The sequence below is a fragment of the Vulpes vulpes genome, chromosome 7 (assembly GCF_048418805.1).
Source record: "Vulpes vulpes isolate BD-2025 chromosome 7, VulVul3, whole genome shotgun sequence".
Classification (NCBI taxonomy): Eukaryota; Metazoa; Chordata; class Mammalia; order Carnivora; family Canidae; genus Vulpes; species Vulpes vulpes.
The window spans coordinates 45,054,571-45,071,046 of record NC_132786.1 but is presented as its reverse complement, the minus strand read 5'-3'; the positions used below and the strand labels follow the sequence as shown (position 1 = coordinate 45,071,046).

Here is a 16,476-nt window from a genome sequence, read left to right as displayed (position 1 = left end):
TTTCTTCCCTTTCCTCATCTGTTTTATTTCTTTAATTCTAGATATGAGTGAAATGATATAGTATTTGTCTTTCTCTGACTTATTTATCTCATTTGACATAATACTTTCTAGCTCTATCCAGGTCCATGCAATTAATGTCCATGTTTCTTAAGTAAAGGAGTGGCTAGTTTCTCATTTTTGACCTACTTAGGGTCAACACAGTTTGCATTACAATGATGTACTCTACATTCCCTCAGGTCACTGCCCTCCAACTCTTGTTGCTTTCTTCAATCTGTTTTGCCCCACTGAGTAATGGCTCAGAGAAGCAGTGAAACTTGGGGATGCAAGGGAGGGTAATTACCAGAAAGTACAGAGTGGCCATCAAAGGTCAATACAGTGTATATAATCTAGTAATCTGAATAGTGACAAGTCGGGGAGGGTTCTTCAGAGAACTGTTAGATCAAACTAAAATGTTTATTTATAGAGATTTCTTTCCCTATTACTTCATAAATTTATTATAAATTAACACAGCTTGTTTTCTGATTTACCCTGATAATTTGAATATAATTTTTGACTCATTTTAACCTAATGCTGTTCTGTTTTATAGCTATGATAATGGAAGATGTATTTCTGAACTAATCTGGAAATTTTTTCTTCAAATTAGGCCATTTATAGCATTCAGATTTATGTCTTTTCACGCACCAGTTAGTGTTGTGAGTGCTTAAAAAACAAACAACTGCACTAATATGAAGGTCAGTTGTATGCAAAAATTACTTACCGAGTAAACTGTTGGTTTGCCCACCAGCAGAGGAATAGAAGAGTCCTGAAATCACATAATTCCAAGATTATTATCCCATTCAGAATGCAAACCTCAAAACGAATATAGGATTCTTAGCACTTAGGGAATTGGAGATGTTAAGCGCCCTTTAAGATCATTTAGGCTGGTGACTTTCACGTTCCAAATGAGGAGACTGAGCAGAATGAGTTGAGAGCGCTCCTGACTCTATTGCTGGTGTTCTTTATTAAGGTAGAAGTTATACCCTGGGTCAATTTTGCCAAATGCAAACATCAACTTATCTTTTTTTGTTCTAATGGTCTCCCAGGGCACTGGGAGGTTGAAATGATATTCCAGTTCAGTCAGAGCTAAGCGGAGACGGCAAAGGAGCACCCAACACGGTGCCAGGGGAAAAGCAGCTCTTCCAACAGTTAAGTGGCAGGTTGATGTGAAATTCCCGACTTCACAGAACACCTCCTAAGGATTTAGCACTGCTGCTTATCCCAGATGCTGCGCGAGCTGCTCCCGCGTTCCAGCCTCGCAGGGACATACCCGCTAGGCCGTCCTGGTCCGGAGCGCAGGTGGCAGCCTTCCGTCCGGCCCACCTGAAGTCCCACCTATCCTGGGACGCGCTGGAGGGAGCGGATCCCCGGGCGGCGCGTGCTCCCCAGCACTCCTCCAAGAGGCCACACCCAGCACAAGGCCCCCTTTGTGTCTGGGGGAACAGGGGCCGCGCTGGGTCACGCCGGCGGCCCCCCTGCGAGAGGCGCCAGCCGCCCCAGGCCAGCCGGGCCTGCAGCGGGCGGGGGGCGGGGGCGCCGCGGCGCGCCCCAGGTCTCGCTGCGCCCGGGACCCGCAGGCCGGCCTCGCGCGGGCGCCGCCGCACCTGGAGGCGGAGCCAAGGCCCGTGGCCCGCCCGCTGCCGGGCGCGAAGCCCCCTCCCCGCGCCCCTCCCGCCGCGCCGCAGAAGCGCGCAGGTGCGGGAGGCCGCGCCCGCCGGGACCTCGGCGAAGCGGGCGCACCATGGAGCACATCCGCACGCCCAAGGTGGGTGCCCGGGCGCGGGCGGAGGGGGGCGGCGGGGGCTGCGGGAGGGATGCTGAGCCGGCCCGAGGCCCGGCTTCCCGCGGGCGCTGGCGAGCCGGCACCGCGAGCGAGCGAGGGAGGAGGAGGAGGAGGACGCAGCGCTCGAGCATCTCCTTCCAGGCCTAGCTCTGGCCGCTGGCGGAGCCAACCTCTTGTCCTTGGGAGCGCGCGCTGGGCAGGGGGCTGGGCGGGAGGGAACCCCAGTTGTCCCTTGAATAATAGGGCTGCTGATCTGCTGATAGACGCCCCCTTCTAGTCTGGCGCTACATTGCTGCTGCTGCTGCCGCCTCCCCTCCCCCCCAATTTTCTGTTGGCTGCTCTGAGCAGTTGAAAGAGAAACCAGCCTTCCCGATTGATGACAGGTGCAAGGAAAGGAGTTAAAGTACGCGCAGGTGGATTGGAGGCTCTCTTGGAAGCTTGTTGAATCTAAGGGTTCGGACCCACACGGCTCCCCCTTCGGCTCCCCCATCGCCAGTGGACCTTACACAGAGCGGATGATCAATATTCGCCGTGGGGTGACCGTTATTGTCAGTCCTTGCGTCTCCTTGCTTTTTCCACCAGTTTTCTTTCATTGAGGAGAAGGGTGCAGCTTACAGATTGGTCCACTGGTGTGTTTGAACACAGCACCAGCTTTGGGCCCTCAACGAAAAACGCCTGGTCCCTGGTCATTCCAGAGAAATTACACTGGAATCGTCGATGGCTGCACCAAACTTTCCCACTTGTAGTTGCGCTAGTCATATAATTTAGAGTGAAAACGATGGTCACTATTCCTGTCTGATTAAAACCCTGACCTGGTGAAAGAATATATTTCTGAAGGAAGTTGGCTATCTCTCTTTACCACCACTACAGCTCTTCGTGTTTCCAGGATGATCTCAGTTCCAAATCTAGGCCCTTGATAGAGTTAAGTCAAAGGTGGGTCTGTGTGGTCCCAACTGAGGTGGCCCCAGGATCCCAACCATTTCATGAGGTGTGGGGGGTGGGAATTGCTTTTAAATCCAGTAAGAAGAATTCATCTCTAAATTCTAGAATGGTTCCTAAGTACCTTTTTGTAGAAGCAGCTTTACGATGATCTCATGTCAGGGGAAGAATAGATCTTTTAGTTTGCTAGATAGTTCCAATGGTAAATTTAAATTGTATTGATTTTGCACTGTGGAATTAAACTGTTGCTTTACTATTGGGAAATTGTAAACATAGAAGAGCGCGCCATAAACCACAAGGTAGGTGGCTCAAAGCTTTCAGGATTTAAGTGGTGCTAAATTATTTATTCCGGAATGACAAATTTAACTCATGAACTCCCTTCGTCCTTGCCAAGGGCATATTTTCTTTGTCGTGGTGAAGGGGGCCCTTTATAGAAATATCTGATGTGAATGTCAATAGCAAGAGTGATGGAGTGACATGTCACTATAGAATATGAATTTGGGGGGTAAAGGCTTTTTCTAATCAATGTCTAAACTCTGTACAAAGCCATGTGTTTAACCCTGAGCAGCAAACAGTATTGTTTTATAATTGGTTTTCGTGAACACCCTCTAAACAGTGTAGTACCTCAAATCAGAGATCCCTTTCTATCAGGAAATGGAAAAAATGGAGAATCGTCTGAAATGTCATTGGATGGAGGATCATTAACATTTAGGATAACACAGGTGGAAAAAATTATATACAGAGATTTCGTAGATCAGATTCATTTACTCATTCATTTCACAAGCCTTTGACAACTTTCATGTATGAGGCTCCATTAGGTCCTGGGAGCATGAAGCATCAGGGAAGTCCTTGTTTAGAAGGAGGGGCAGTTGTAAGTTTGGACAGAGACATATACAAGAGACAGTGACCAGAGGGGAGGATGGATGGAGAACGAGCCTAACTAGAGAGGGCGAGGGAAGTCTTAAAGAAAAATGGAGTCTTAACATGGAAGACTGGGAGCTGTCATGCAGTTGTGTCAATAGGATATATTGTAAGATATCATTACAATCTCAGAGAAGCTGAAACCTTGTGAGTGATAAAGATGGAAATGATGAAATGATTGCTTGAGGCTATTCAGCATCTCTTCATTTTGCACTTTTAAGTGCAAAACTAATTTTCACAGTATAAGTGAAAAATAGAGCATGGGAACTACTTACAGAGTATGTGTTGCAAAGTAGATAATTAATGATGGTTATATTCATCTTTATTATTTGCTTCCAGTATGTTCTGGGGGAACTGGAATAGGTATTTTGCCTTAGATTTTTCATGATTCATGTCTTGGGCTATAAGGATATAAGGTCATTCACAAATTTTGTTTTTCTGACCCACTGTGGGTTTACAGTGATATTTACCATGTAGATAGTAGGTTTTGATTTTAAGAGGAAAAGAAAGGCATGTATGGGTGTATAATGTACAGTTGCTTTCCTACTACAATGAAAGTCATTCATTTACTCTTTATAAGCTGTATGAAATCCATCACAGCCTCTGTGTTCTGCTTCAGTCTCTGGAGTGTAGTTTAAGGAGACAGATGCACATGAATAATCTGGAATACTTTGCACATATTTCTTTGTGTGTGCGTGTTTAACTGAAGCCTTTAACAGAGCATATGTTAAGCAGGGTGTTTCTCTCCCAGAATGGTTCCTTTATAGAAAAAAAGAAATGTTCCCAGGACAAGCTCGTTTGCAGCTGGGTCAAAGTGAGGACACCAAGCATTACCTGTACTCATCACAGTGAACTTTTGGGTTTCTATTTCACTGCCTGGATTTTTTTTTTTTTTTTTTTACCACTGTGAAAGCTTGCTAGTAAGAAAATATTCTACAAAAAGTTTAGGGATAATTTGGGTTTAGTTTTATGAAAAGGCTTCAGGACTCCAGGATATAGCTTGAAGTGTTTTGTGGAATTTGGTTTGGTACTGGACTAGGATCCTGGCTAAGTAATCTCACTTTTTATACTTTGATTTTTCTGGAACAGTTTTTTTTTTTCTCCCCACATCAGTAAATTTTAATTGTAAAATAAGATATGTGATGACCTCTCAAACTGCAAAGCTGATCTTGAAAATGTCTGCCCTTGTCACCCCATCTCCCGCTCTGAGCCATTACTGGAATAGCCTACTAACTGGTAGTGTCCTCTTCACTCTTTTCTAACCGCTGTCTACAGAGGGAGTCTGGTGATGCTTTTATGGCACAAGGTGATCATGTTACTTGCCCACTGAAATTCCTGGGTGGCTTCCATTTGTTTTTGTTTTTCGGTTATTTTTTTAAGATTTATTTATTTTAGAGAGAGTGAAACAGCATGAGTGCAGGGTGGGGGGCAGAGGGAGAGGAAGAAAGAGAATCTCAAGCAGACTCTGTGCTGAGTGTGGAAACTGACTCTGGGCTCCCTCTCACTGCCCTGAGATCATGACTTGAGCCAAAATCAGGAGTCAGAAGCTTAACCACCTGAGCCACCCAGGAGCCCCAGGTGGCTTCCCTTTGTACCCAGTATATAAAGTGAGAATGCTCAGAGTGGTCCATAAGGTCCTGTGTAGACTGAGCCCTCTTCACGTTCTTATTCACTACCCTCTGGTCACAACTAGCCTTAGTGGGTATCTCAAACATAAATTCTTTTCCACCTCAGGACTTTTGCACTGCCGTTCCATCTGGAGGATACTCTTATTTTCACTTTTCATGTGGCTAAAACTCATCTCTCTAGTTACAGACTGGATGGAATTTCCTCAGAGACATTATTATCTAATTCCTCCTCTAAGTCATATTTGCCTGTTATATTGTATCCCCAAATGCAATGTTTCACCTTATGCTCCTTGTTACAAATTTTAGATTTATTTGAGTGATTGTTTATTTTTCTTAAAGATTTTATTTATTTGAGAGAGAGCAAACATAAGCGAGGGGGAGGGGGAGAGGGAGAAGCAGACTCCCCACTGAGCGGGGAGCCCGATGCAGGACTCGATCCCAGGACCCTGAGATCATGCCCTGAGCCAAAGGCACACTTAACCCACTGACCACCCAGGTGCCTTTTGAGTGATTGTTTAATGTCCAGCTTCCCTGCTAGACTGGGAGCCCTGTGAAGATGAGGATCATATCTTTGTTCACCTCTAACACATTTCTTGGCACCAATTAAGCATACAGTAAATAAATAATAGGAGTGAGTAATTCTTGGTCTCAGCTCTTCAGTTATTACTGTTTGCTTTGGTGATTCAGGCCTTGTGTGTTGTACCCGTGACTAGGGACAGTATTGTGAATCCTCTAATGGATTTAGTGTTTAGTACTTGTAGATGTCAATATATTATGTTGCATATATGTAATGATATATATTTTGTGATTATATATAGTTTTACTAAGATAGAATCCAAATACTATGAAATTCATTCATTTCAGTCGTTTCAAAGTATATGGCTCAGTGTGTGTTAGTGCACTTAAACAGTGTTGTGCAACTATCACCTGTCTAATTCAGAGCATTTTCATGTTCCATCCCCAAAAGAAACCCCGTGCCCTTAGTAGTCCCACTAATCTACTTTCTATCTCTGTTAGATTTGCCTGTTCTGGACATTTTGTATAAATGGAGTAATCTGAGATGTGGCCTCTTGTGACTTCTTTCATTCAGCATCATTTTTTCTAGGTTCATCCAAGTTATACCCTGTAATGATATACTTCATTCCCTTTTACTGCAGAATAATATTCCACTGTATGGATAGACCACATGTTGTGTATCCATTCATCAATTGATGGACATTTGGACTTTTTAATTATTATGGATACTGCTATGAGTGCTCCAGTACTTGTTTTTTTAATGTGTGTGAAAGTAAAGTGGTTTTGTTTGTTTTGTTTTTGTATAATTAACTTACAATGTTACCTTAGTTTCAGATATACAACTTAGTGATTTGACAAGTTTATACAATATGCTGTGCTCACCACAAATGCTGCTCCATTGGATCCATTTCATCACTGTTACACATCATTGACTGTATTCCTCATGCTCTTTTTATTCCTGAGTTTCTCGTTGCATAATTGGAGGCCAGTATCTCCTCCCCTTCACTCATTTTACCCAATCCCCTACACCCTGAAAATAAAATTTTAATTCTCTAGTTCCTAGAAGTGGAACTACTGGTAATATAGTGATTCTATGTTACTTTTTGAGGAAATTATGATTACATTTTATGTATTATATAACTAAAACTTTATATGTGATTCAAACAATATAGAATGACTTGTATAAAGAACCTAGATACTTTGGAAACAATTGTTTATGAATAGATGTGTGTTATGAATAGGTGTGAATAGATGGTTTACATCAAAAGGGAACGGTTTCTTAGCCAATCCAGTGAGCATGACATCATATTTCTATCATTCCAAATTCAATTCTAATTTGTGAGTGATCCTTTTTATATAATCATAGTATGCTTTCTCTTTTTTTTTTTTGCTTTTTCTCTTACTGAACTTTTTGCCCACTGTTTTATATATATATATTTTATATTCAGAATTCACTTACCTGTTTATTGTTTTTATGACTGCATATTATTTGTGTGACTATAGTTTGTGTAACCTATCTCCACTAATAGGCATTTGCATTTTGAGCCCCTGTGAAAATCCCTGGTACTGTTTTCTTAATATACACTGCCCAAGTAGAAAACCTTAGAGTAGGAACAATCTTATGAGGGTGTTACATAATATCTTTCAGTATTTGAAAGATTCTCATATGGCCCAGTGTTTAGGCAAATTCTTTATAGTCTCAGCAGAAACAAAGGATAATGATGGTAGAGAAGGTCTTGCTGGATATAGAGAAGTTGTTTCCCACAATTGTGCCTGTTTGTATAAAAGAAATTAGTTTATGTCTTAAAGGAATAGAGGTATCTAAACAAATGTCTCTTGGCAGTGAAGATATGGGGGTATTTCAGGCATCTGAGAAGAGAATGGACTAGAATCATGTTTGTTTTTTTAATTGAAGTATAATTGACTTACAAGATGATCAGTTTCAGGTGTATAACATAGTGATTCAACATTTACATACATTATGAAATGATCACCATAAGTCTAGTCACCATCTGTCACCCTATATAGTTATTACAATATTGACTATTCCCTATGCTACACTTTACATTCTTGTGACTTATTTATTTTACAACTGGAAGCTTATACCTCTTAATCTCCTTCATCTATTTTCCCCATCCACCACTCCTCCCCTCTGGCAACCACTCATTTGTGCTCTGTGTTTCTAAGTATGTTTGGGTATGTTTCTGCTTTGTTTTGTTTCTTTAATGTTTTAGACATTTACATATAAGTGAAATCGTATGGTGTTTTTCTCTAACTTACTTCACTGAGCGTGATACCATACCTCTAGGTCCATCCATGTAGTTGCAAATGGCAAGACTTCATTCTTTTTTTTAACACTGAGTGATATTCCATTGCATAAATATGCCAAATATTATTTATCCATTCATCTATTGACAGACTCTCAGGTTGCTTTCATATCTTGGTCATTGTACATAATGCTGCAATAAATAGAGGGGAACATCTATCTTTTTGGATTAGCGTTTTTGTTTCCTTTGGGTAAATACCCGGTAGTAGAATTGTTGGATCATATGGTAATCATATAGTAATTCTATTTTTAATTTTTGAAGATCCTCCATACTATTTTCTATAGTGGCTGCACCAATTTACATTCCCACCAGTAGTGCAGTAGTCCTTTTCTTTACATCCTTGCCAACATTTGATACTTCTTATCTTTTTTATACTAGCCATTCTGACAGGGGTGGGGTGTTGATTTTCCTTTCCCTGATAATTTAGTGATGTAGAGCATCTTTTCGTGTGTCTGTTGACCATCTATATATCTTCTTTGGAAAATGTCTGTTCAGATCCTCTGCCCATTTTTTAAATAGATTGTTTTGGGGTGTTTTAGTGTCAGGTTGTCTAAGTTCTTTATATATTTTGTATATTAGTCCCTTATCAGATATATCATTAGCAAGTATCATCTTTCATTTAGTAGGCCACCTTTTTTTGTTGACGGTTTCTTTTCCTGTGAAAAGCTTTTTAGTTTGATGTTGTCCTATTTGTTTATTTTTGCTTTTGTTACCCTTGTCTGTGAAGACAGATCCCCCCCAAAAATATTGCTAAGACCAGTATCATTGAGTTTACTCAATGAGTAAACTCAATGAGTTTCAGGTCTTATATATCTTTCATCCATATCAAGTTTATTTTAGTGTATGATGTAAGGAAGTGGTCCAGTTTCATTCTTTTGCATATTCTGTCCATTTTCCCCAGCTTTGGGAACATGATACCTCCAGTTTTGTTCTAAGATTGCTTGGCTATATGGGATCTTTAGTGGTTTCATACAATTTTTTAGGTTTACATTTTCTAGCTCTGTGAAATATGCCATTGGTATTTTGATAGGGATTGCATTGAATTGTAGGTTGCTTTAGGTACTATGGTACCTAGGTTGTAGGGATTGCGTTGAATTGTAGGTTGCTTTAGGTACTATGGACATTTTAACACTATCGATTCTTCCAATCCATGAGCACAATATATCTTTCCACTTATTTGTGTTGTCTTCAATTTCTTTCATCTATGTCTTCTAATTTTCAGAGTATAAGTCTTTAACCTCCTTGGTTACATTTATCTCTTAGGTATTTTATTCTTTTTGCTGGAGTTATAAATGGGATTGTTTTCCTAATTTATCTTTGTGAAATTTTGGTATTGTATAGATTTATTAGGAACAGACTTCTGGGTATTAATTTTGAATCCTGCAACTTTACTGAATTTGTTTATTAGTTTTAGTAGTTTCTTTTATGGAGTCTTTAGAATTTTTTAGAGCATTTTGTTGGCAAATAGTGACAATTTTACTTCCTCCTTACTAACTTGGATGCTCTTTTCTTTTCTTGTCTGATTACTAGGGCTAGGATTTCTAGTACTATGTGGAATAAAAGTGGCGAGAGTGGGCATTTTTGTCTTGTTCCTGATATTAGAAGAAAAGATTTCAGCTTTTTACTGTTGAGTATAATAGTGGGTTTGTTATATATGGTGTTATTATGTTGGGGTATGTTTCCTATTTACCCACTTTGTTGAGAGTTTTTATCATTTTGTTAATGTAGTGTACACATTGATTGATTTGCACATAATGAACTATCATTTCAAAATCCCACTTAATCGTGCTACATGATCCTTTTACTGTATTGTTGAATTTGGTTTGGCAATATTTTGTTGAGGAATTTTGTGTTCATGTTCATCAGGGGTATTGCCTGTAATTTTTTTTGTATTGTTTTTGTCTGATTTTGATATCAGGGTAATGCTGGCCTGAATTTGGAAGTGTTTCTTCCTCTATTTTTGGGGGGAATAGTTTGAGAAGGATAGGTATTAACTGTCCTTTAATATTTGTTAGAATTAACCTGTGAGTCTATCTGGACTTTTGTTTACTGGGAATTTTTTTGTTTACCTATTCAATGTTATCCTTATATTTTGTTCAGATTTTCTATTTCTTCCTGGTTCAATTTGGAAGATAATTTGTTTCTAAGAATTTAGCCATTTCTTCTAGGTTTATTCATTCATCTTCTAGGTCCAGTTGGTTGGCGTATAATTGTTCATAGTAGTCTCTTATAATCTTCTGTATTTCTGTGGTGTCAGTTGTACCTATCCTTTCATTTCCTATTTTATTTATTTGGGCCCTCTCTGTATTTTTCTTACTGAGCCTGGCTAAAGGTTTTTCAATTTTGTCATCTTTTGACAGAACCAATTCTGAGTTATGTTTACCTTTTATATTGTTGTTAAAGTCTATATTTCATTTATTTTCCATTTATTACTTCTAACTTTGGGCTTTTAGTCCATTGGGTGGAAGTTAGATTGCTTATTTGAGATTTTCCTTATTTCTTGAGGTAGGCATGTATTAATATAAACTTCCCTCTTAGAAATGCTTTTGCTACGTCCCATAGAATTTGGACCATTGTTTTTCCATTACCATTTGTCTCAAGGTATTTTTGGATTTCCTACTTGATCTTTGTTGACCCATTGGGTGTTTAGTAGCATGTTGTTTGACCTCTCTGTATTTGTGGGGTTTTTCCTAGTTTTTTTTTTCTTATAATTCATTTCTAATTTCATATCATTGCAGTTGGAAAAAATGCTTGATTTCAATCTTCTTAAATTTATTGAGACTTGTTTTGTGGCCTAACGTGATCTATTCTGGAGAAAGAAATGTACTTTCAAGTACGTTTGCACTTGAAAGGAATGTGTATTCTGTTGCGTTTGAATGTCATATTTTGTATATATCTATCAACCCATCTTGTCCAATGTATCATTTAAGGACTCTGTTTCCTTATTGATTTTCTCTCTGGATGATCTATCCACTGGTGTATATGTATGGGGTGTTAATGTCTGCAATATTATTGTATTGCTGTCAGTTTTTCCCTTTATGTCTGTTAGTATTTGCTTTACATATTTAGGTACCTTATGTTGGGTGCATAGATATTTATAATTTACAATATCTGTCTTTTACATAAAAATTACAATTACTAAGACCTCTTGTTGGAGTGATCCCTTTATCATTTTGTAATGACCTTCTTTGTCTCTTGTTAGTCTTTGTTTTAAAGTCTGTTCTAAGTATTGCTACCCCTGGTTTCATTTCATTTGCATTGAATATCTTTTTCCATCCCTTCACTTTCAGTCTGTATGTGTCTCTAGGTCTGAACTGAGTCTCTTGGAGGCAGTATATATATAATACAAGACAATGGGTCTTGTTGTTGTTTTTTTTTTTTTTTTTTTTTGCCATTCAGCCAGGCTGGGTCTTTTAATTGGTCCATTTGGTTCATTTACATTTAAAATAAGTATTGATAGGTATGTATTTATTGCTATTTTTTAACTGTTTTCTGGTGGGTTTTATATTTCTTCTCTGTTCTATAATCATGTTTGAGTTTCCTCTAAGCCAAGTTACTTCAAGTTTCATACTTCTCATGCATGGAACTCACTGTGTCCCTTGGAAGTCCATAATGACCATGGACAGCTCTAATCATTAAGAAGTTTTCTTTAGTAAGAATCTGTTTCATTTTAGTTTTTAGCAATTAAGTCTAGCTCTGTCTGTTGGGATATTGCCCAGTACATCAACCTTCCTTCCAGGAAATGGCCCTTCAAGTATTTCATTTGATGCTGCCATTCCCCTAGCTCTTCCCTCCTACCTAAGTAGTTAGCTTACTGTCACCTTTTCTAGCCACCAACCAGTGGCTTCATTTAAGTCCTGGTTATTTTACTCAGTGAGTTACAAATATATGATTACTTCAGAGATTGTTGAATTGGAAGAGAGTAAAATTCACTATTTTTAAATTGTGCATACCTCAGAGCCACATCTCAGTGGCCTTTTGGTGAACTGTGGAAGAGAACCCTTAACTCCACATATTGTGCTGTGAAGTATATAGCCTGTCCTGCCTTTTCCATGAGTGATAGTGTTTTACCCTCATCTTTGTTGAATATAGTCTCATTGGATTTGGTTTATTGCCTAATCCCTTACTCTGTCTTTTGATCCTGGTACACTTCTGTTGCCCTCTCAGTTTGGTACCATTGGGATTTTAACAAGCTCACCCCATTACCTCATCTGTAATCTCATCCAAGAAGGAAACTAGATTAGGTGGATGTGACTTCCTAGTAACTAAAGCCACTTTGGCCCCATCTCCCAGGATCTCAATCCTGATAGAGATTAACTTCTCTCAGTTTGGTGCCATCTACCATTTGAGAAACTTGTCCTTCATCACCTCTCCAAATAGCTTATTGAAGAAAAAAAATGAAGTCATCTGTGATGATGACTGAGTGAAACCACAATGTTCCTGCTGATTGATGGTTTCCTTTTCTAGGGTCATACAAAATTCCATTAAAGAAACAATTTTAGAATGCTACTTTGAATTAATGTCAAAGTCACCAACTTATAATTACAAAACTCCATATCCCCCATTTGAAAATAATGGTCTGAGTTGCAAGTGTTCTCTGTGATAGAGATCAATAGAGTCATGAGAAGATTCTTTTTCTGTGTCATCACCAAGTGTTCTCTCTTCTTTCAGTTTCATTTAACAAATAATTTTCAGGTTATAAAAGTATTATTTTTGATTCTATATTAGAATTTATTTAGAAATTAACCACTGTTAATATTTGAGAATATTTCCTTCTGCCATTCTTTTTCTTTGCATGAATACACAACCTTTTTATTTGTTTGTTTAGAAATTAAGGATAACCCAGTTCAGTTTTGTAGTATGCTTCCATTAACTTACCGTATTGTGGTCTTTGAAAACTTGCTTTTAGAAGACTGTTTTATAATATGGAAATATCATTATCACATTAACCATTTCCCCATAAGGCTATTATAATGTTACAATTAAAATCTTGTTTGTTAATTATTATCTGCATGTGTGATTACTGTCTTAGGATAGAACCCTAGATGGAATTACTGTGTCCAGAAGATGAATGATGGACATATATTGCCAAATGACCTTACAAAAACATTGTTAATTTTTAGAAACGAGGTATAGTGTCTTTCTTGCTGTGCCTTTTTTTTAAATTTAAAAAATATTTGCTAATTTGAAGAACAGGGATGGCACTTCATTCTTTCATCATATATATATATTTTTTTACTAGTGATGTTGAAACATTTTCAAAGATGTTTTTGACATTTTGTCACTTTTCTGTATTATCTACTTTTAACATTTCAATAATTAGTGATTTCATTATGTGATATATATATGTGTGTGTGTATATATATATATATTTAATAACAACTTTACTCAGAATCCACATAATATAAAGTTCTTTTAAAGTATACAATTCTGTGCTTTTTTTGTATATTCAGAGTTGTATAACCAACACAGTTATCTAATTCTAGAACATGTCATCACTCCAAAAAGAAACCCATACTTATTAGCAGTCACTCTCATTTCTCTCTCCTGCTCACCCATCAACCACTAAGGAACTTTCTGTCTCTGTGTATTTGCCTTTTCTGGACATTTCATATAAATTGAGTCATACAGCATGTAGTCTTTTGGGCTTGCTTTTTTCACTTAGCCTAATGTTTTCAAGGTTCATTCAAGTTATAACATGTATCTGTACTTTGTTTATGTGGGGGCATGTTTTTCTTTCTCCTAGGTAGAATCTTACTTCTCTAAGAGTAGAACTGCTGAATCGTATGGCAACCCTAGGTTTGAGGAACTGCCAAACTTTTCTAAAATGGCTGTACCATTTCAAAGTTCCACCAACAATGTATGAGAGTTCCAGTTTTTCCATATCCTTGTCAGCACTTGTTACTGTCTTTTTTATTCACCTTAGTGGGTGTAAGGTAGTACTTATCATGATTTTGATTTGCATCTCCCTGATGACTAATTTTGTTGTGTGTGTCTTTTCATGTGCTTAGTGGCCATTGGTATATCTTCTTTGGAAAGCCATCTGTTCAAATCCTTTGATCCTTTTTTTAATTGAGTTATTTGTCTTTTATTTATTTAATTATTTAGTTGTAAAAAGTTCTTTATATATTCTGGGTACAAGTCCCTAACTACATACATGACTTGCAAATATCTTCTCCCATTCTGTCCATTTTCTTTTTGTGATCTTGATGGCATCCTTTGAAGCACAAGAGATTTTAATTTTGATGAAATCTAACTTAAGCATTTTTTTCTTTTATTGTACTTTAGGTGTCAGTCATATCTATGTATATTTTTTGAAAATCCTTTTTTCTGCTTATGAAAGTACATTGAAGAACATTTAGTTCAAAAATGCATAAAGATGGGATCCCTGGGTGGCGCAGCGGTTTAGCGCCTGCCTTTCGCCCAGGGCGCGATCCTGGAGACCCGGGATCGAATCCCACGTTGGGCTCCTGGTGCATGGAGCCTGCTTCTCCCTCTGCTTATGTCTCTGCCTCTCTCTCTTTTTCTCTCTCTGTGTGACTATCATAAATAAATAAAAAAAAATTTTTAAAAATGCATAAAGAAAATAAAAATCATGTGTATCTCAACACCTAGGAAAAACTGCTGTTAGCTCTATGTAGATTATCAGCCCTTTTCTTTATATATAAATAGAAAAGTAATATAGAAATATTAGGTTCATTTCTTTCTTTGTATGTGTATATAATTTTAGGGGGTGAGAACTGTTTTTTTTTATCTGTCATAATACACTATAAATATTTTCCTCATTTTATTAAACATTCTGAAAAGTCATCATAACTATAGCATCTCACATTGGATGCATTATAAATTCTTCATGTTAGTAGGCACTTCTCCGTGGCTCTTAAATGTTTCTGCACTTTTACTCCGAACTACCTTCTCAAGGATGATTTTACTGCAAATGGCCTTGGAAGATAGAAATAGTTTCTCCCTCAGGGGCAAAGGGAAAATGTGTTTGCAGTCCAAGATAATAAACATTATGTTTTCCTTGGAGGCAGAGGTTGGTTAGGGTTGCTGGCATACTTATGAGATGACTTTTGATTTATGAGATTGACTTTTCTTAAACACTAGGCTCTGAGTTTCCTCATCTGTGACACAGATCTATTCTATGTGCAACATCCATCCAGGCTGCTCTATTTTGCCCATTAGACTTGGAGTTAGGGTGCTGGCATGGGAAGCTGATGGAAACATGAGGCTTGTGCTTCTAGGTGTGCAGTTAGCAATAAAGTGCTTTGTCTGACCTGGGAGTCTAGTGTCTCTGTCAGCCTCCATGAAACCGTGGGAGGCTGTTGCAAGTAGATTAAAATCTCAGACACTTCATAGTTTTTGACAATTTATCCCCTAGTATTTGATACTTACTTTGTCTCTATTTTTCTCTCTATAATAAAGAACTGTGGTGAACATCAATGTATTTAAATTGCTGTGCAATCCCTGTTACCTCATATTAAATTTCTAAATTGTCAGATTTTCTATATATTTTTATTGATTTTTAATTTTTATTACTGAAGCCTAGTTGACATACAATGTTATGTTAGTTTCAGATGTACAACATAATGATTCAACAATTCTTTTTTTTTTTTAATTTTTTTTTTGATTTTTATTTATTTATGATAGTCACAGAGAGATAGAGAGAGAGGCAGAGACATAGGCAGAGGGAGAAGCAGGCTCCATGCACCGGGAGCCCGACGTGGGATTCGATCCCGGGTCTCCAGGATCGTGCCCTGGGCCAAAGGCAGGCGCCAAACCGCTGCGCCACCCAGGGATCCCTGATTCAACAATTCTATACTCAATGCTCACCATTACAAATTACTGTCTGTCACCATACAATGTTTTTATAGTATTATTGACTGTATTCCAAATGCTGTATTTTTCATCCCTGTGATTTATTTATTTTATAACTTGAAGTTTGTAATTCTTAATCTTATTTACCTGTTTTGCCTATCCCTCCACTCCCCTCATCTATTGCAACCATCACTTTGTTCTCTGTATCTATGAGTTTGTTTCTGTTCCTTAGTTCATTTGTTTTGTCTTTTAGATTCTGCATGTAAGTGAAATCATGGTATTTGTCTTTGTGTCTGACTTATTTCACTTAGCATAATACTTTCTAGGTCCATTCCTATCATTGCAAATGGTAATATTTCATTCTTTTTTATGACTAATATTCCATTGTATATACATATATGTATATATACACACCACATCTTTCTTTCTCCATTCATCTATTGCTGGGTACTTGGATTGCTTCCATATCTTGCCTATTGTAAATAATGTTGCAGTGAACATAGGGATG

At 38.1% G+C, this 16,476-nt stretch overlaps 1 protein-coding gene and 1 long non-coding RNA gene across 4 annotated transcripts in view; one reads left to right on the top strand and one right to left on the bottom strand.

The window, feature by feature from the left end:
- LOC140599671 (uncharacterized) overlaps positions 1-1,406 on the bottom strand; it is a 31,537-nt gene extending 30,131 nt beyond the window's left edge. For both annotated transcript variants that reach the window (XR_012002587.1, XR_012002588.1), the window contains exons 1-2: positions 1,307-1,406; positions 758-802 (exon numbers count right to left, since the gene is read on the bottom strand). This is a non-coding gene — a long non-coding RNA (uncharacterized lncRNA). The remainder of the gene's footprint in view (positions 1-757; positions 803-1,306) is intronic.
- Positions 1,373-16,476, top strand: part of MTMR7 (myotubularin related protein 7) — a 104,413-nt gene continuing 89,309 nt past the window's right edge. Inside the window, exon 1 of one of the 2 annotated variants that reach the window (XM_025984574.2) lies at positions 1,373-1,801. In XM_025984574.2, the coding sequence (XP_025840359.1) occupies positions 1,778-1,801 (24 nt within the window). In that variant the 5' untranslated portion in view covers positions 1,373-1,777. The remainder of the gene's footprint in view (positions 1,802-16,476) is intronic. The other variant, XM_072763623.1, reaches the window with a different exon arrangement.